This window comes from Saccopteryx bilineata, chromosome 9 (genome assembly GCF_036850765.1).
Source record: "Saccopteryx bilineata isolate mSacBil1 chromosome 9, mSacBil1_pri_phased_curated, whole genome shotgun sequence".
Taxonomy (NCBI): Eukaryota; Metazoa; Chordata; class Mammalia; order Chiroptera; family Emballonuridae; genus Saccopteryx; species Saccopteryx bilineata.
In genome coordinates, this window is record NC_089498.1 from 17,881,322 (window position 1) to 17,901,511 (window position 20,190).

At 55.4% G+C, this 20,190-nt stretch overlaps 1 protein-coding gene across 1 annotated transcript in view; it reads right to left on the minus strand.

The window, feature by feature from the left end:
- Positions 1-473: 473 nt before the first annotated feature.
- The window catches only part of ATP6V0D1 (ATPase H+ transporting V0 subunit d1), a 51,294-nt gene continuing 31,577 nt past the window's right edge, over positions 474-20,190 (minus strand). Inside the window, exons 2-8 of the mRNA XM_066243276.1 lie at positions 15,904-16,075; positions 7,201-7,379; positions 5,822-5,901; positions 1,651-1,728; positions 1,356-1,532; positions 1,169-1,246; positions 474-1,072 (exon numbers count right to left, since the gene is read on the minus strand). Of these exons, the coding sequence (XP_066099373.1) occupies positions 911-1,072; positions 1,169-1,246; positions 1,356-1,532; positions 1,651-1,728; positions 5,822-5,901; positions 7,201-7,379; positions 15,904-16,075 (926 nt within the window). The 3' untranslated portion in view covers positions 474-910. The remainder of the gene's footprint in view (positions 1,073-1,168; positions 1,247-1,355; positions 1,533-1,650; positions 1,729-5,821; positions 5,902-7,200; positions 7,380-15,903; positions 16,076-20,190) is intronic.

The window sequence follows — 20,190 nt, forward strand, 5'->3', positions numbered from 1 at the left end:
ACTGTGTTTGGAGGGGGCGATAGGCTGTGGCTGTGTGACACTGGGACTGCCTGGGGAGCCCCTGGGGCTCAGCAAGGTTTGGGGCACACACTCTGGTTCACACCTGTCCCCTCCATCGGCCTTGGGCAAGTCATTTCTCCATAGATTTGGGTTTCCTCATAGTGAAATGGGGGTGATAACCCTGGCCTTGGGAATGGTGGAGCTCAGTGAAGCAAATAGGGAGGCCCGAGGGCTCTCCAGAGCCAGGACCCAAGCCTCCAACAGAGGAAGGGGCTACCCCCCAGTGACTCTCCTGCCCTGAGGAGTCTGGCTGCTCAGGAGAGAGCCCGCCTGGGACCACCGACTGAGACTGACGGAGGGAGGCAGAGGCTTAGGCAAGGTGGAGCTGGGCTCAGTAAGGGTCCACCCAAGGGAAGTGGGGGTCTGGGAAAAGAAGAAGAACTAGAGCCCAAAGGAGACAGTAGACACCGGGCTTAGAGAGGGCAGTTTATTGTTCAGAGGGGCAGAGCTGAGGGAGGGGGATGCACAGCTACTTCCCCATGCCCCTAGGATACACACACAGTGCTTCCCCTGGACCATGGCTCTGGGGATGACCCGCAGAGGGGAGAAGAGGTTCACACTGCTCCCAGGGGTGCTCAAGGGAGGGGCACAAAAGTGACCACATGCTTCTTAGACGTGTCAGAGGCTGTAAACGGCTGAGGGGGCCTCCCTGATCTGGAGGGGGACTTGGTCCATCCTTGGTGAGGGGAGCAGGTACCCAGCCCCCTTTCAGGCCCAAGAGCAGTCTCAGAAGACCAAGGAAGCTGGGCCCTTGCTAGGACAATGTGCTACCCCCAGGGCAGGCAACTGAGCTGCGGCCTTGGTCACAGCACACATAGACACACACTTGTCGGAGCCTTGGGCCAGGGCACTAGAAGATGGGGATGTAGTTGTCAATCTTGGCGCGGTGGCGCTGGGCGATGCACTCGGCAATCCACACAATGTTGCGACACTCCTGTTCCTTGAGCTTCACAAAGGCGTAGAAGACACCAAAGTGGAACTGGTTCAGGAAGGCTAACTTGTTCAGTTTTACCTGCGGACAGAGGCAGGCGTGGTGTGCAAGTGGCCATGACCGCAGTCAGGCCTGAGCCACCAACCCCTCCCTATGACAGGCAGGCCTGGCACCTACCTCATGCTCAAAGAATCGGTCCTCCAGGGTCTTATCTCCAGGGTTGCTGCCTGCACCCTCGAAAAGCAGCTTATACTCCTGACCACGGGAGTGGTGGTAAGCACAAGCATGAAGGTACTGTTAGGTATGTGGTGGGGGTGCGAGTGCCAATATGCCCACCCCTCGGTCCTGTAGCCAGGGTACTCACCGGGTAGTAGTCAGCCACGTTCTTAACCTGCTCGTAGTCATCAGCCCGAGCTAGCTGGGCCAGGCCCTCTGGGTAGAGCCTCCCACAATGAGGAAAGAGCTTGGCACGGTCCTCTTTGGACAGCTCTGTGTCGAAGGAATTGATGGTGATAATGAAGGCGCGGCGATCTGCTTCAAACTGTGGGCCAGAGCATAGGCAAGGAGAGAGGGAGGGGGAAAGGCAGCCAGTCAGCAGGGCTTCCCCTCGGCCTGTCTTCCCCTAGGGACCAGCAGGCGGGAGGGTGGGCAGCACTCACCTCCAGGATGGGGCACATAGCATCGGCCGTGGTCCCGCCTAGCAGGGTGCAGAACTTGTAGAAGGATTCCAGGTAGGCCTGTGCAGAGCATGCGCCTTGCTCAGCCCAAACGGGGAGACTGGGCGCTCGCCAAGCCTCCTACACATAGTCCTCCCCCTTCCCTCCCTTGCCCCTTTCATGGTGAGTCCAAACATCACAACCATGGATTGGCTAGGGCAGTCCCCATGTCAGAGCCCCTGAAACAGCCACAAACCCCCAAGCCAAGCGGTGATAGCCTGCTGCTTTGTCCCCAAGCCAGGAGTGACAGAACAACTTCTGGCCAACTCTGCTTCATGGTACGGTGCCGCCACACTGTCATCCCACGGAAGGCCAGGCTCAAAGGGGGACTCTGTCTTTTACCTGCTGACCTGCCTGCCTTTCCCTGCTTGGCCTCAGAAAACCACATGTCAACAGGCTAGTGAAGAAAGGTTACTCCTCAGAGTTCATGGAGATGGCCTAGACTGGGTGCTCTGCTCCCTCCTGGACCCCTACGTACTAAACACATTCCCCTCCTCCCATCCCCCAGACATCACGCAGTAGGAGCCAACTGTCAGCCCAGTTCCTGCTGAGGGATGATGATTGCCTACATGGATGTCAGTCTTGCAGAGCAATGGCCGGACACACAGCTGCCGGCGGGAACAAGCACTTCCTGCCCAGGCAAATAGGATCTGCTGAACATGAGAAGACAGGTCAGCCCAGGCCCAAGTCCCTCCCAGCACTCTTTTTTTGTTATTGTTGACAGAGACAGAGAGAGGGACAGATAGGGACAGACAGGAAGAGAGAGAGAAGCATCAATTCTTTGTTGAGGCTCCTTAGTCTCCTTAGTTGTTCATTGATTGCTTTCTCATATGTGCCTTGACCAGGGGGCTACAGCAGAGCGAATGACCCCTTGCTCAAGCCAGCGACCTTGGGCTCAAGCCAGCGACCTTGGGCTTCAAGCCAGTGACTTTTAGGCTCAAGCTAGTGACCACGGGGTCATGCCTATGATCCCATGCTCAAGCCAGTGACCTTTCACTCAAGCTGGTGAGCCCGTGCTCAAGCCAGCGACCTTGGGGTTTCGAACCTGGGCCCTCCGGGTCCCAGTCTGACATGCTATCCACTGTGCCACCGCCTGGGCAGGCTCAGCACTCACTCTTTTTTTTTATTTTTCTGAAGCTGGAAACGGGGAGAGACAGTTAGACAGACTCCCGCATGCGCCCGACCGGGATCCTCCACCTGGCACGCCCACCAGGGGCGATGCTCTGCCCACCAGGGGGTGATGCTCTGCCCCTCCGGGGCGTCGCTCTGCCGCAACCAGAGCCACTCTAGCGCCAGGGGCAGAGGCCAAGGAGCCATCCCCAGCGCCTGGGCCATCTTTGCTCCAATGGAGCCTTGGCTGCGGGAGGGGAAGAGAGAGACAGAGAGGAAGGAGGGGGTGGAGTGGAGAAGCAAATGGGCGCTTCTCCTATGTGCCCTGGCCGGGAATCGAACCCGGGTCCCCCGCACGCCAGGCCGACGCTCTACCGCTGAGCCAACCAGCCAGGGCCTCAGCACTCACTCTTAAAAGCAGCCAGACACAGGCTTCCTTCCCCGCACCTCTCTCTGTCAAGGAAGGGGATGGTCTTGCAGCCTCCCTGGAGACTTCTGTTCACTCAGATCCTCCTGGGTCCGCTCTGGTGGCATGGTCACAGGGACTCTAGCTTCAAAGGCTAGAGACTATTCTTGGGGGTGAGGGCTGAGAGGCATGGAAAGCAAGGTCTGCCCACCAAGAGGCAGAGGCCTTTGCCCGCACCGCCAGATGACTTGGTCCCCCAGCTCTGCTGCCCCACAGGAGCAGATGGCAGATGAGGCCGAGGAGTCAACAAGCCCAGGCCCATCCTGGTCAGCACCACAGGGAAAGCTAGGCTCAGAGGATGCCTTAGGTGACCTGACCACTGGAGTCACAGAAAACAAAGGTCTAGGACAGGCCAGGGAGTAGGAAGCTAGAAGGGGACAGTGGGCCATCACATAGCAGGTCCCCAGGAATCAGAGTGTCAGAAACAGCTGCCAACCCTACCACGGCTTGGGGGTACTGTTCAGTCCTTCCAGCTCTGTCCCCAGTGACCTTCCCTGTGGCCAGCCAAGCTGGCTGTGCCCAAATCCCAAGGCCTGCTCCATCCAGTGGGGTCTGCAGTTCCTGTTGGCGAGGCAAGCCCCAAGCTTTTACAGAGAGGCTGAACCCAGGGTGGGGTAGGATGGTGGGACAGACTCAGACCCCTCTGGAGGCTAGGACAGCTGAAAAAACTGGCAAGACCCCAAAGGCTCAGGTACCAAGGTCACATCTCCACCCCCACCCTGTGCCCTGGAGGAGTCTGCCAGCCCAGGGCTGTTGTGCCAGCTGCCTACAGTTCCCACCCGGTAGGGAGCTGAGGGTCGGCCTAATCTACCATCTGTGGCCACTGGGCTGGGACATCGCCTGCTGGGCGGGCGGTCCTGGCACAGCGCCTGCAGCGTTGGATCAGTGTTTACAAGCTGGTGCCCAAGCAGCCCTCACCAGTGACTCCAGGTAGAACCAGTCAGGCCCGGTGAGGGTGTGGGTGAGGCTGGGGGGACAACCGCACCCCTTACCCTGTCTTGGGGCAGGGATCCCGGCAACAGGCCAGCTGGGCGGGCAGGAGCACGCATACACAATTCTCTCTCTCTCTCTCTCTCTCTCTCTCTCTCTCTCCCCCTGCTGACTGGCTGTCCTGCTGTCCTGCTAGCAGAGATGAGAGCACTTGCTTTGCAAACAGGCTGAGCCAGGTGTGATCCCCAGGGCTGCCAGCATCTAGCAAGTGGCTTCAGGCAACCCATCTTACTTCTCTGAGCCCTCAGTTTGAATCTTACAAAGAAGACTGATGCCTACCTAGTTCCTAGGCAGTCCCAAGGATTCAAGTTGTGTCTTCCTACCTCTGGGCGCATCCCTTCTAATCTGTCCTCCACACTGCAGTCAGAGGGGCTTTGTGATGAGGCTGATTTGCTAGAAACCTTAATTGGCTGGCCCTGCACATAGGATAAAGTTCAGACTCCTGGCCTGGCATTCAAGGCCCTGGATGACTTGATCTTGCACCTGCTTCTTTTTCTAGACCTCTCTCCTACTGACTGTCTGCAGCCTGCACTTCCACAGCAAACCGCCTGCCACTTGGCCCATGCTCCATGCTTGCTTCTGCATATGTTGTTGCCCTGCCTACACCGCTGCAGCCTCTAGGCCCTTTACGACCACCAGACCCTCCCTGTACTCTGGCTCAGACCCCTGCAGGGGGACTGGAGGGCCTGGGTTCAGGATGCAGCCAAGAGTCAGCCACCTCACTCCAGCCAGGACAGGAGAGGACCCTCACTTTATATAAAGATCTGAGAGACAGATGTTCTCAGAGCTAGGTGCTACCCTCAGCCCCATCCCAGGGCCTGCCCACAGCTGACCCACACTCTGGTTGCGGCCCATCACGGGTCCCGGCACCACAGCTTAGTACCTCACCGCAATTACAGCCCAGTCTCTCCCAAATGCCCCTCACTGGTCCCTGGCCAGCCCTGCTTCTCATCTCTTTAAGCCAGGGCAGTGCTGACTCAAGAATCCTAAGCTCTACTCTAGTTCCAGGGATCACCAGGCTGTGGCACAGACAGGGAAGCAGAAGACAGTGGGAGATGAGGATGATGGGATGTGGCACTGGTTCTAGGCCTGGGAACCTGACAGGGACAGAGAGACCTAGCTACTCCTGGCTGGGTCCCTCCCCGTACCGTAACTGAGCACACTGTTGCCTCTGCTCACATGCATGTCCTTGCTGGCAATGGTCCAGGCAGGGTGAGCCTGACAGCGATGGCCTGGGTGGTGGCCCATGACCCTCCGGGAGGCAGGCAGAGCAGTCACCCAGGAGCCAGCTCTGACAAGCCAAGCTGTGGAGCACCTGCCACTCCTGCTGATCTTATCTAGGCCCGCCATGGGCACCTCGGGATGGAGAACCTGTTCCGTGCAGCCTGGCGCCCAACGCAGGAGCCAGGAAATGAGCAGATAGGCCCCCAGGGTTAGAGCTGGTGCAGCTGTGCGTTGCCCCAGCATCCCACAGAAATCACAGGCCCACCCCACAGCCCGTCTGCCTGCAGGCCAGTCTCCCGCTGCTCACAGGGGTGGGGGAATTACCTTGTAGAGCGTGTTGCGGATGATCTCGATGTTCATCTCATCGAGGTCCTGCTCTGAGATGCAATCCTGGAAAAAAGCCGCTGGGGAGAGAAGACTGGGTATGAGGGGCTGAGGGAGTGTACTCAGCTTAGGTAAGAATCCTGCTGGTGTTCAAGCACTCCTGCAGGGCACAGAAGGCCCCTGCTACAAGGTCCATCTGGCTGGATACTGGGACCCCCCACCCTGGTTACTGCCTTGGAAATGGCAGAAGCAATACCCTGGGCTATGTACACTGACCTGAGTTTCTCCTGCTTTCTTGCTCCTAAAACTGATTTATAAAGGAGGCGGCCAGCCATAACATGATCTAATCGCTGCTGGGGCAGACCCAAACTCCGCCATGCCAAGACAGGCTTGCATAAGAGGCTGTGACATCCTCCCTTCTTGAAGGGTAACCATGGATTTGGGGTCTGACGCCCAAATCTCTGCATCTCCCAAGAGGACTGGGGCCCACATTTAGGAAACCAGTCTCCTTCCCCTTAGGACAAGGAATGATTCAGCATCTGAATGGGCACAGGCCAGAGCAGGATAAAGCCTGTGGGAACCTGTGGGCTCACTAGTTTGTCTCTTCTTTGAAGATGGATAAACTGAAGAAGCCACAAACAGCTTAGAACTACTGGGCGCTTCTATGAGAAATGAGGCCAGTAGGCAGGACTCAGGCCTCTTTGTGTGGGACTAAGTGCAGCTTGGAGCCCAGTGGTTCAACCCTGGTGGCTTCCTAGAAGTGGTGCCCAGGAGACTGGGACTCTGGCTATGACGGCACTAGCTGGTGCCGGCCTTAGTGCCTTCCACCCAGCTGATCCGGCAGGCAGGAGCCAGCGCTGCCTAGGCGGGGCCCTGCAGGAAGCTCCCAGTTCTCCTTCCTTGGCCTCTAATGTGAACCCTGCATCCTGCCGGACACTGCCTGACCTGGCCCCTGGGACCTGCTCAGGAAAGGCGAGTGAAGCTATCTGCTTCCCTACTCTGCTCATGGGCAGCCTGCAACTCCTGTCCTGCTTGGGGCCACAATCTGTCAGCACTCCCAAGACTCTGAGGGACCTGGGCCTCTTAACGCTCTCCTTAAGCTCAGCTTTCCTTTGCATTCTGTGGAATCTTCTAGTTCCACAAAGTTAGATGTTATGAGTTGTGCGCTGGGGGTAGCCCAACTGGCCCAGCAAAAGCAATAGCAAAGGAGAAGGCAGGGTGCGAAAGAAGGAACCAGAGAAGTCAAGGGAAACATAAAGGCAAGCAGCAGTGGGCGGGCCTCAAATTCTGAGTCAGGGTCACCCCCAGGGGTCCACAAACCCCACACCAAGACACCGATACTGACGCCCCCTCCTCCCTCCTCCACCGCAGTGGCTCACCCAGGGGTGTATCCACCAGAATGGCATTGTAGAGCTCAGCAGGTGTCTGTGCAATGTTCACGGCCTCCATCTGCTCGAAGCTGCCGAGTGGGTGACACTTGGGCACAAGCTCAGCGATAGAGCGCTGGTGCAGCGTGCCCGTGATGAGGAGGATCACGTTGTCAATCATGTAGCTGTAACTATGGGAGCACACAACAGCGGGCCGCCTGTCAGGGGGCTGGAGTCCCGGCACCACGCCCTGCTCCCACCCTGCACAGGCCAATAGCCCCCTGACAATGAATGCTGCCTTGACGGTGCTACAGCAAAGCGCCATGGTCATCTTCCTGCCCAAGTGGGCCCCCGACCCCAGCACCAGGAGCACAGGACAGGCACGACCCTCCCTTGGTGGAGGGAGGATGGAATTCATGCCCCAGGAGTGACTGGGAAGCAGGTATGAACAATGTTCTGGCAGGACAGGAGCCACGGCACGTGGAGGTGAGGCACACTGGCCAGCCTGGGGGATGAAAGTGTGCTCTGGGAAGAGGGAACAGTGTGTGCAAAAGCCTGGAGGCGTCCACCGAGTGACAGACGCATTCGAGGAACTGAGTGCAGCCAGGGCTGGCAGAGGGAAAGGAGTGAGGGCAGTGCCGCCGCAGTCTGGGGCCTGGAGGCTGGTTGTGCAGGCTGGCCTGCAGGCCCTGCTTTCACTCTGAGCATGAGGGATCCACGGCAGGAGGCAAGCAGGGAGTATCCAACCTAGTTAGGGTCCCACTACTAGATGGGACAGAGCAAGAGGGGAAGATGGCAAGGAGAGGAGAGCCTGGGGAGAAGCTTCTCTAGGGGAGGCCAGAGGGGAGCCAGTGGGAAGGCCCTCTGGAGTAAGGTCCCTGGTTGGGCAGTGACCAAGCAGGCAGATAACTGCCCTGCACAGCTCACTCCAAAGACCGCACCGCCTCCGCCTTTAGGGCCTGAGGCCAGGGCCTGGCGTCTGCCCAGGATGGCCTGGAGAAGACCCAAAGACCTGGGCAGGAGGCTGGCTCAGGTCAGTCCCGGGCAGAGGCTCCCCCAGTCCCTCTGCTCAGGATAGTACACGGGCAGCAGAGGGGGCTCTGGAGCAGGGGAGGGGTGGGGCTGCCCAGTTTAGACTTGGCAAGGGGCAAGCTCTGCCTCTAATCATTAAGACAATGCCACAAAAAGGCTGGGGCAAGTTCTGTGCAGTCACCTTTGTGGGATGGGGTGAGGAGGGGGGAGGGCCCCAGGCTACAGTCAGGCTGCAGTAGCCACATTCCTCCACCCTGGCTCCAGTGATGAATTCAGGACCCAAGGCATCTGGATGAGGCCTGGAGGGAGGATGTCCTCCAAGGCCAAAGTGGGGCTCTCACTGAAGGGTAAGCGCTGCGGTGGAGTCCGCCGCCCTGAATTAGGTTCTGAGCATGGGCCCCCCTGAGCTTTTGTGTGGGCCACAGCCAGGCCCTTGTCCTGTGACAATATCTTGAGCACCAATGCTGATGCTGTCCAAGAAAGACCTCCTGGTAGGAAGTGGCCCCCAATACCAAGGGAAGAAAGGGAAGGAGGCTGATGGCCCAGGCCTCAGCTCCCTAGAGAGGGCTGGCCATTGGGGGAGCTCCCACAGGGCCCTTCAGGAAGGCAGCAGGAGGAAGAAGCCACAGCTCCTGTCCTGGCCTGACCCCCACACCCCCTGCTTGCTGCTCCCCCAGTTCTCACCCGGCCCAGCGCCCTGCAACAACCTCTGCTCTCCTGGGCTTAGGGCCAGGCAGCTGCCCTCTCTCCACCCCCAGTCTGGCTGGGTCAGCTACAGGATGTGTGCTAAGAAGAGACAGGCCCACCTTCTCAAACTGAGGGATCAAGCAGGGCCCATTTGCAGCTGCAAGCCAAGAGGTCCCAAGGGGCAGCCTCTGACCCTGCCCTGACAGCTGGCACAATGGCGGCACCCAAGAGAACTCTGTGCCTTGGCTGCTGGCCCCAGCCTGCATCTTCCTGACTCTGGAGAGCACATCCCTCCTGCCCCTGAGCCCCCCAGAATCTCACGTACCGAGGACCATGCTACACACCACCTCCTGCAATTCATCCAGCCCCACCCTAGCCATCATGCTCCCTGAGCAGTCACCAAGGTCCCACCCCTAAATCTAAGGATGCTTTCTGACACTCTCACGGCCCTCTAGGCAGGGAGGGGGAAAGAGAACTAGCCAATTGATTCTACAACCACCTGCATCATCAGCTGTCAGAGGAAATCAGGCACAGAGTGCAGGCAGCAGGCCCTGTCCCAGCATAAGGCAGAGGGACCCTTTGTTCCTATGGCCTGTGTGCACACATTTCTACCCCGTCCAGGGTTCCTGTCCCCTAGGGCTCTACACTTCAGCCTTGTCTTCTCAGAGGAATCCCACAAGCCATTCTTCATTTTCTTAGCCTCCCCACTCCTCGCATCCACAACTCAGGGTATTAGTTTATGTTGGGAGTGGGGCTGGAGTCGGGACCCAAGGAACGTGCCTCAGGGTCCTGGCCCCACCTCAGAGGAGAGCCCTGTGGGAAGATTCTGACATTTGGCTCTGCTGCTACCCCTCCGGTGAGGTGGAACTGGCTGATTATGACTCACTTCACAGCTTTGACAGAGACGTGGCGGTCGGAGGTAGCATCCCCTGGCTGCCCCCAGCCTCTCCTGCTAAAAGACCTAGCTGGGCACCAAAGAAAACACTGAGCCAAGTAAGGGTCACCTGCAATCACCCTCGCACAGTCCCTTCCAGGGCCCCCTTCTAACCCAGGCCAGGCCAGCCGGGCGGTCCAGTGCCAGGCCCAGCACTTCACTTCCTCCCTTGGGTCAGCTACAACGATGCTGCAGCAGTCCCTGATTTTCTCCCCTGCCCAGTTACAGCCAGAATCTTCTTTCCCGGGGGAAGGAGGCAGGGCAGGTCTGGCAGAGGTGACACTGGCCCAGCGGCCTGCTTCTGTCCCAAGGACTTCAGGGGGCAGGGAAACCCTGCTCCTCCCCCTCTCCTGGCTCAGCAGCTGCCTCTCTGCTCCCAGAAAGCCACTCCACCATCCTCCCCTCACTTGGCCTCAACAGGAGAGGACGAGGTTCCAGCTGGTCAGCATCTCCCTCCAGAGGAAGACAGCTGGGGAGTGGACAGGCGGCTGCCCGCCAGGCCAAAGAGGCCCTCATGGGGTGGGAATGGGACAGTCTGAATTACTGTGTCCAATGGCCCTCCCTCACCCTGTGCCTTGTAGATTCAGCGGGGCCCACAGAAATCTCAGTTGGAGTTTAGGAAGACACTTAGAAGTCTTCAGAGTCCCTAGCCAAGCCCTGTTCCTCTGCTGTGCCCTTTGGCACCACCTGTTGGAACATGGCTCACATTCTTACGATCCCAGTCCTGGGGGCCAGCCTGGCACTGGTGAGAAGGCCACAAGGACTAGGTACCCCTGTGAGTCTGTCCACCCAAATCTACCAGCAGGGACTGCTAGTAACAGTATCTGTGGTCAGTCACATCTGAGTCCTTCAGAGTCCTGCCATGGGCAGAAAGTGAAGCGATATCAAACTAGGGTCTCAGCATACCAACTTGTCAAGCTTCAGTCCTTTCTACAATCGGGATGATTATAGTGCGGCCCTTTAGCAGAACTAGTGAGGCACTGACTTCTCCTCAGTAAAATCCTGCCGCAACCCCAGAGTTGCAGGTGAGTCTTCCCACTTGACCTGAGCCTTTGGGCCTTCAAGAGCTCCTATAGGCTCCTCCCCAGGCTCCGGAAAACAGGGTCTCCCTCAAGGCAGGAACCAGGGCTGGCCCAGGACCCAGATGCCACAGCCGGTCTGGAACCATAACCTGTAGAGATCCTGCCATCAACCCAGAAGCACTAGTGGTAGAGAGTAAAGGCTGGAGGGACAAGAGAGGGAGGAAACCTCTCCTGCAAACCTGGCACAGCAGGGCCCAAGGTTAGAGCAACATGTCTTGGAAAGAATGGCAAGTGTGCTAATGGAACCACTGAGCACTTGAGGCCATTGTCCTAGGACAAAGCCCCCCTTCCAACTGGTAGCACCAAGGACCCTAGTCCAGGAGAAAGATGGTTAGCATACCCAGGCTCTGCCAATGGGTACTGGGAACAGCCGCCTTTAGGGAAGCTCACCATCTAGGACCAAGGTCTTTTTTTTTTTTTTTTCTAACAGAGGCAGAGATAGACAGGGACAGACAGACAGGAACGGAGAGAGATGAGAAGCATCAATCATCAGTTTCTCGTTGCGCGTTGTGACTTCTTAGTTGTTCATTGATTGCTTTCTCACATGTGCCTTGACCGCGGGCCTTCAGCAGACCGAGCAACCCCCTGCTGGATCCAGTGACCTTGGGTCTAAGCTGGTGAGCTCTTTGCTCAAGCCACATGAGCCCGCACTCGAGCTGGTGACCTCGGGGTCTTGAACCTGGGTCCTTCCGCATCCCAGTCGGACGCTCCATCCACTGCGCCACCGCCTGGTCAGGCTAGGACCAAGGTCTTTGCAGTCCACCTGAGAATCCTGAGTTTAGACTCACATCTCCTACAAGCAACTCTCCCAGCTTCCCTTCTGGGTCCTACTTTTACATGAAAAATCACCAAGGAATGGCCCAGATCAAGACCCCCTCTAAAGCCAAAAAAACTCTAATAGAGGCTCTATCCCAAGTCACACAGCAAGCTAATGGCTGGGCCTAGAAGGAGCCCTTGTTATAGTGTCATATTATACGTTACCTCATGAGACTGAGCTGAATCATCTAAAGACTCTATTACTGATGACAGTCTACTTCAGGGGGACCTCTCTCACTTAGGGCCTGTCTGCCCCATGCTGGGAAGCTACCTCCACTCCGGCCACTCGCTTTCCTGCGTGGCCTCTCTAAGCTGACCTGATCCTGGAGTCCGCTCAATGCTGGGTAGCCTCCTGTGACACTGGCTCTATTTGTGCAAGTTTCTCACAGGCCTCTCCACGATCCATCCACACCACCACTGGCACCCACCCACTGCATCCACACGTCTCCCTCCCTCCAGGCATCGGGCCTGGCCCAGAGCTGATACTGGTCGCGTGTGGTAGCTGAAGGCTGTGGGACCTACAGAACCACTGGACACAGTCTCTCACCACAGGAGAGCAGAGGAAGTCTTGACCATCTTCTGCTTGCACACCTTCGATGACAAGGAATGCTCTGCCTCCTGCAGAAGCCTATCCCAGACACCCTGGGGCAACTCCGAAGACAACCAAGACACTCTGAAGGACAGTGTTAAGGTGACCACTGTGGTGGTGCCATCCTCTGCCCCAGCTGGGCCAGCTTTGCCTGTGCACAGCTATGGCATTGCTCCTTCAAGTCTTCTCACCCAGGACGAAGTCTCTAGCTGACACTTCCACTACCTGGGGGACCACACTCTCTTCTCTAGTTACCTTTCTCTAGACATCTCTAGGGTATGGGATCCATGCTCCAGCTGCTCTGGCTGGTGTATGGCTCCTTCAGTCTAGAATCCCCCTCCCCCAATTCTTCCTTTAAACACCCTTACCCTCAGCCAAACAGCCACCTCCTCAAGGAAGCCAGTTCTGAGACTCCAGACTGGGGGTGATCAGGCCCCTGTGATCAACACCATTCCTTACTCCTGGGTTGAGCAGGTGGAGGAGGAGGAGGAGGAGGAGGAGGAAGTGGAGTGGAGTGGAGTGGAGTGGAGAAGAGCAGCCAGGAAGGTAGGAGTTAAACCAGAGAGACACCAGGAGAGAAAGGACACTGCTGGAGAGGGGGTGAGAGAGGTGTGGCTCCTGATTAGGCCTAGAGACCTTGGGCACATGAAAGTCAGTGGTGACTTTAGCCAGGGCCTTGTGGTGAAATGATGGGAACAGGACCGCTGGAAGCTGACTGGAGGCTCAGAGGGTGGGGGAAGGTGAGAAAACAGACAGTGAATGTAAAAGTTTAGGCCCCAAGAGACAGGTTTTTAATGGTGTGAGATCTGAGGGTTTTTAGATGCTGATGGGAAGAATCTGGAAGGGCCGGTGACTGCACAGACAGAAGTGCGGGGGGACCTCAGGGTCCAGGGAGTAGGGTGAGGGGATGGAGGACACTGGCAGTAGGACCCAAAAGAAGAGCAAAGTGCCTCTGTTACTGGATTGGGATTGGAGGTCCAGATACAGTGCTGGGAGGCAGATTGGCCTCTGTTGTCTCTGTGGAGCAGGTTGTGGGCCATCAGCCCAGAGAGGTTGGGAGACAGGAGAAAAATAGTGTTTAAGATGGGGAGGTGGTCTTCCCACCCTTGATGGGGGGCTGCTGAGTAGAAAGAACAAGAAGCCAGCTGGGCAGGGGCAAGCCAAGGCCAACTGAGCTGGTCTGTGCGCAAGCCTGGCAGCAAAGATCACCCGCCCAACGCGGCCGGCTTCCCCAGCTCTGCTCCCAGCAGCGGAGGTGGGGGAGGGCGCCTCAAGGCTGGAGGCTGCTGGGATTCCTCCAGGGCTGGGGGGCTGCCAGCCGGGCGGGACCATGAGATGGGCGGCCAAGAGAGCTGCGGATGTTGGCAGAAGAGTGTTCAAATGATGGACCAGGGAACCTCAGCTGGGGAGGGAGAAAAATGAAGACAGGGGCAGCAGGGGAGGAAGCAAGGCCTCTTGTCCTGCTGTGTCCGGAACCCGCATCCCACAAGGGACTAAGAGTGGGCTGGAGGGCCTGAAGGCTGTGGGTAGAGAGGGGGTGCCTGACTCAGCGATTTCAAAGGTGAAGCAGTTCCAGGTGGTGACATGGCCTTGGGCAGCCATCGGTGGGGGCGGCTGACATGGAGAGCACAGAAGCGGGTCACTGGAGATGACCGGGTCGTGGACTGAGCAGCCACAGGTTCAGACAGGCTGACACGTGGCTGCTGAGCTCTTCCTGAGTGAGGGCAGGAGTCAGGGGATGGGAAGACCGTAGGCCACAATCACCCATGAATGGAAGGGGTGGGAAGTGACAGCCTGCCACAGGATACTGCTTGGCTGCTTTAAGCATATTTGGTGCTTACAGCCAGCCTCCAGCAAAGAGCTGGCGGCTGTGCGGCCTCAGTCACGCTCAGAGCTCTCTCCGGTTTCACAGCCTGGCAGGCTGAGATCAAGCCTCTGAGGACACCAAGACAGGCCATGGGCGAGCTACACAGGCAGGTGGCCAAACAGGATGGAGGACATGGAGGACATCTGCCCTCTGACCACTGGCATGGGGTTGGGTCAGCCTCCTCTGGCCAGCCTAGCTAGAAAGACCAGAACATTCATCAGGAAACTGAAGGAACCTTGTGCAAACAAGGTGAAGGCCAGGCTCTGGTAATAAACACACTGCTTCCTTGTATGTCCTGAGCTCTGGCCTGGAGGCAAGGGATATACAGGCTGAGGCTAGGGGGTGATTGACAGATGGGTTTCTGTGGTATGATTCCTCAATGAGGCACAAGACACACCTCATCTCTGGCCTCCTGTTCTAGTAGCACTATGTCAGCTGTATCTTGACCAGGGCTAGGGCAGTGATTATGGGCCCAGTCAGGACAAGCACAGAGGCCCCTGGGAAGAAAGTCTGTGGCCAGGAGAGAGCCTGCTTCCCAGCCTGCGCAGGCTCCCTGAGCCCTTTGGGTGTCCCAGACTGTGGCCCCCACCTGAGGATAGTGCACTTATAGCTGCATCCCCCACTTGATCAAATGGAGCTGGAGTAAGTGGTTGCTCCTGGGGGCTGGGAAGTGGGGGGTATCAGGATAGGCATCTAGAAACCTAGCCCTGTCCATGTAGGGACAAGAGTAGCAGGCATGTCAAGTCCCAAGGAGCAGGGTGGGGGCACCTCAATAGGGGAATGGTAAAAGATAGGTGGTACCCAGAAGAGTACCTGGAAACACTTCCCCCCCACAAACGCAGAGCACACTCATGTAAGCCAGCCACCAACCACGCCTCTGCTCACCACTTGTGAGGTAGCCACCTGGGGAGGGGCCATCTCTGTCCGCCTTGGCTTGGTTCACAGCTCCTGGGCCATCACTGCAGAGGGGGCCTCTCTAACTCTTTCCAGAGGCACACCTGGTAAGTACAGGTTGCCGTGCCCAAGTGCCCTCCCCTATCCTACAGGTCCCAAGTCCTTTCTTCTCTCGGCATCTCTATGAGCTCTGTGGAAGCAGGGCTGCACCCAAGGGAAACTGGGTGGCCACACGTCATAAGTATGGGGGCCTGGCCAGAACTGGCAGCCAGCTGTTCACCCTTCCTCCACCCCAACCCCACATTCCTTTCTCCCTGAAATCCAGGGCCATAATCAGAGAAGTTGAGGAATGGGCCTCAGCCCAGACAGGGCCAGAAGGCCTGCATGGTCCATCCTAGGAATCTGGCTTTTCAGAGTTCTGTCAATCCCCTGACTCTTGACCCTAACATGGGAGTTAGGGGCCCAGTGAGTGTTCATTTTAGGTGATATAAGGTGAGTGAGAAAGGCCTCCCATCATCCCTGGTCTCCCCAATGCAATCTCTGTAACACCAGGGATGCAGGGAAAGGGGCTTCATCCAGCACAACCTGGGACACTAGCCTGCCCACCAGATTCCCGGCCAGCAGTGAAGTGACTGGTGACCCTTCTCTTTCAGGAAGAGGCCTGGAGGTCCAGGATTGTTGAATGACCAACCCACCTATATAGCCTGGGAGGACTCTACAAGTAGCTGGTGTAAGCCCACACTGGGCCAGGGCCATCAGGTGCAGCTGTCCTGCCCAGCTGGGAATGTGGCGAGGCACTATAGGGCACACTCACGTAATGTAATCCAGGAAGCTGGCAAGTGGCTCATAGGCATGGTTCCTCATGTGGCGGAACTCCACCACCATCTTCTCCTTGAGTCGGTCATCAATGACTGACACTGTCAGTGGTGATGCTTCATTGGCCAGGAAGTTGCCGTAGTCAGTGCTTTGCAGGTGCAGCTTCAAGTCTGAAACCCAAGTGTGGGATGTGAGGGCTGGCCATGCTGAGTCTCCCCAGCGCCTCAAGTCCCCATCCCACCCCAATTTGGGGCCCCACCCTCTCCCCTGGAGTTGTATGCTGCTGCTACCCTGACTTCCTGTCTCCACTTTCACCTCCCTGTTGGCTTAGCACCTACTTACTACAAAGCAGTCAGCCAAGGCCCTGGGGATGCCCTAAAGTGGTCGGCAAACTGAAGCTTGCGAGCTACATGCGGCTCAATCAGATTGAGGACCTTTATAGCAAAGGCCAGCTTAGGAGTACCCTAATTAAGTTAATAACAATGTACCTACCTATATAGTTTAAGGTAAAAAATTTTGGCTCTCAAAAGAAATTTCAATCGTTGTACTGTTGATATTTGGCTCTGTTGACTGAGTTTGCCGACCACTGCCCTAGACCCTTGGGCCATGAGCCAGTATGCTGTCTAAGCATAGTACAGAGTCTAAGCACAAGTAGAAACACTGTTCCTCCAAATGATAAAGCCTGGGAAACCCCAACCTAAGGTGCCAGTCACAAGCCTTTGAGGCCCTTCTGCATGGTGGGCTCTAGGATGACCCTAACCTGGAGCAGAATAAGACACAGGACCTGCCTTCCAGGGCCACAGGGCTAGCAGAGCAATCCAACATACCCCCAAGCAGAAATAATACATAAGGAATAAAGGAAATGCCACAAGTTCTGGGAGTAGAAAGGAAAGGGCACAAAGACAGGACTGAGAGAATAGGAGGGCATGCTAGGCTGGGCCACAGCAGAGGGCAGGGACAGGAAAATACAGTGGTACCTTGAGATAAGAGTTAAATTCGTTCTGTAACTGAGCTCGTAAGTCAGTCAACTCGTATATCAAACAAATTTCTCCCATTTAAAATAACTGAAAGAGATTTAATCCGTTCTAGCCTAGTGAAACATCCCCAAGCCATCCTAAATTATGAAAAAAGACGTTTTTAATTAAGAAACACACATGTATACTTTACCAATGCGTAACAAAATATATGAAATAAAAGAAAAAAGTGTTATTTAGTACTGTATTCTTACCTTGGAGACAGCCAAGTGCGGCTAACGGAGGTGAATGGCGGAGGAGGGGCATGGGGGGAAGAGATGCAGGCACTGCAGAACGTAAACTAAAACTGCACTTTCTTAACACTAAATGTAAACTAAAACTGCATTTTCTTTACTTTAAACAAAACTAAAACTGCACTTTCTTGACTTAAAATGAAACCACAAAAACTTAATAGTAAAAAAAATGCACTTTCTTAACTTTAAACTTAACCTAAGCTTAGCATTACATATTTTTCATTTAATCATCACCTGTTTTTGCCTTTTTGGCTGCACTTTCAGCACTTTCACTTGCAGGACTTTTGAATAAAAATCTATCCAAAGAGCCTGACCAGGCCCTGGCTGGTTGGCTCTGCGGTAGAGTGTTGGCCTGGCGTGTGGGGGACCCGGGTTCGATTCCTGGCCAGGGCTCATAGGAGAAGCGCCCATTTGCTTCTCCATCCCCCCTCCTTCTTCTCTGTCTCTCTCTTCCCCTCCCGCAGCCAAGGCTCCATTGGAGTAAAGATGGCCCGGGCGCTGGGGATGGCTCCTTGGCCTCTGCCCCAGGCGCTAGAGTGGCTCTGGTTGTGGCAGGGCGACGCCCCGGAGGGGCAGAGCATCGCCCCCTGGTGGGCAGAGTGTGGCCCCTGGTGGGCGTGCCGGGTGGATCCCGGTAGGGCACATGCGGGAGTCTGTCTGACTGTCTCTCCCCGTTTCCAGCTTCAGAAAAATACAAAAAAAGAGCCTGACCAGGCGGTGGCGCAGTGGATAGAGCGTCGGACTGGGATGCGGAGGACCCAGGTTCGAGACTCAGAGTTCGCCTGCTTGAGTGCGGGCTCATCTAGTTTGAGCAAAAGCTCACCAGCTTGGACCCAAGGTTGCTGGCTCAAGCAAGGGGTTACTCGGTCTGCTGAAGGCCCGCGGTCAAGGCACAAGTGAGAGAGCAATCAATGAACAACTAAGGTGTCGCAACGAAAAACTGATGATTGATGCTTCTCATCTCTCTCTGTTCCTGTCTGTCTGTCCCTATCTGTCCCTCTCACTGGCTTTCTGTCTCTGTAGTAAAAAAAAAAAAATCTATCCAAAGAGGTTTGCTTTTGCCTGCCTTTTAAAATGTTACGGAAATGTGACAAACAAGTGTCATTAAAAAGTGCTGAAACTTTTACTGGATGTTTCTTTTCAATGAAGCTTGAAAGCTTCTCCCACATTGCCAGCATGTCTTTAATTTCACTTGTAGAAATCACTTCCTCCGACTCTACCTCCTCCTCACTACTAATCTCTTGCAGAAGCTCCATATATTGAATCATCTGTAGCTCCTTCAATTCCTCAGTTGAGAGTTTCCCCACATGTTCCACGATGAGCTCAATCATGTCACCCTCATCTACCTCCAGACCCATCGACTTTCCGAGGGACACAATCTCCTCTAACGCTTCTACCTCAGTCTCGGTCTCTGGTTCGAATCCTTTGAAGTCCCTATCTGCAACAACATCAGGCCATAACTTTTTCCATGCTGAGTTCAAGGTTCTTCTTGTTACCTCTTGCTATGCCAAGTCAATGATGCGTAAACATATCACGATGCTGTAAAGTTTTTAAAACTTTCGAAGGGTTAGATTTGTATTCTCAGTCACCTCAAAGCAGTGGCGGAACAAGTGCTTCGTGTAAAGCTTTTTAAAGTTGGAAATGACCTGCTGATCCATAGGTTGCAAGATTGAAGTCGTGTTGGGTGGGAGGTAGAGGACTTTCATGAATTTGAACTCATCGAGCAAGTCATCTTTAAGACCAGGTGGGTGGGCTGGAGCATTTTCAAGGATTAGTAATGCTTTCATCGGGAGTTTATTTTCTTGAAGGTATTTCTTCACTGCAGGACCAAAGACGAGATTTACCCATTCAATAAAAACTGCCACGTAACCCATGCCCTAGCATTGGCACGCCACATAACCTGCAGTTTTTCTTTAAGAATCTTGTGAGTCTTTTTGTTTTTACAGAGACAGAATCAGAGAGAGGCACAGATAGGGAGGGACAGACAGACAGGAACGGAGAGAGATAAGAAGCATCAATCATTAGTTTTTCGCTGTGACACCTTAGTTGTTCAATGATTGCTCTCTCACATGTGCCTTGACCATGGGGCTATAGCAGACCGAGAAACCCCTTGCTTGAGCCAGCGACCTTGGGTCCAAGCTGGTGAGCTTTGCTCAAACCAGATGTGCCCGCGCTCAAGCTGGCGACCTCAGGGTCTCAAACCTGGGTCTTCTGCATCCCAGTCCGACGCTCTATCCACTGCACCACCACCTGGTCGGCAATCTTGTGAGTCTTAAAGGGTTTCAGAATGATACACTAGCAGTGGCTTTACTTTACAGTCACCGCTAGCATTTGCACACGATGCAAGGGTCAGACGGTTCTTCATGGGTTTATGGCCTGGCAGCTTCTTTTCCTCTGCAGTGATGAAAGTCCTCCGGGGCATTTTTTTCCAAAACAATCCTGTTTCATCAATGTTGAACACTTGTTGGGGGATGTAGCCTTCCTTTGCAATAAGCGCAGCAAAACGTGCAATGTACTCCTCAGCTGCCTTAACCTCAGCACTCGCAGCTTCACCATGCCTCACTACCGAGTGGATGCCAGATCTCTTCTTGAAATTTTCAAACCAGCCGTGACTTGCCTTAAACGTATCTTCTGCTACCTCTTTTGAGGTTGATGGTTCTTTTTTCTTCAAGTCGCTGTAAATAATACATGCCTTTTCGTATATTACAGTCTCTGTCACTGTATCTCCTGCCAGCTCTTTCTCTTTCATCCACACCAGCAGAAGCTTCTCCATTTCTTCATGGATATTTGTCCTTAATTGGGACAAAATTGTAGTTCCTTTCGCTGGATTTGTGGGGTTTTTTTTTGTTGTTGTTTTGTTGTTTTTTTGTATTTTTCTGAAGCTGGAAACGGGGAGAGACAGTCAGACAGACTCCTGCATGCGCCCAACCGGGATCCACCCGGCACACCCACCAGGGGCCACGCTCTGCCCACCAGGGGGCGATGCTCTGCCCCTCCGGGGCGTCGCTCTGCCAAGAC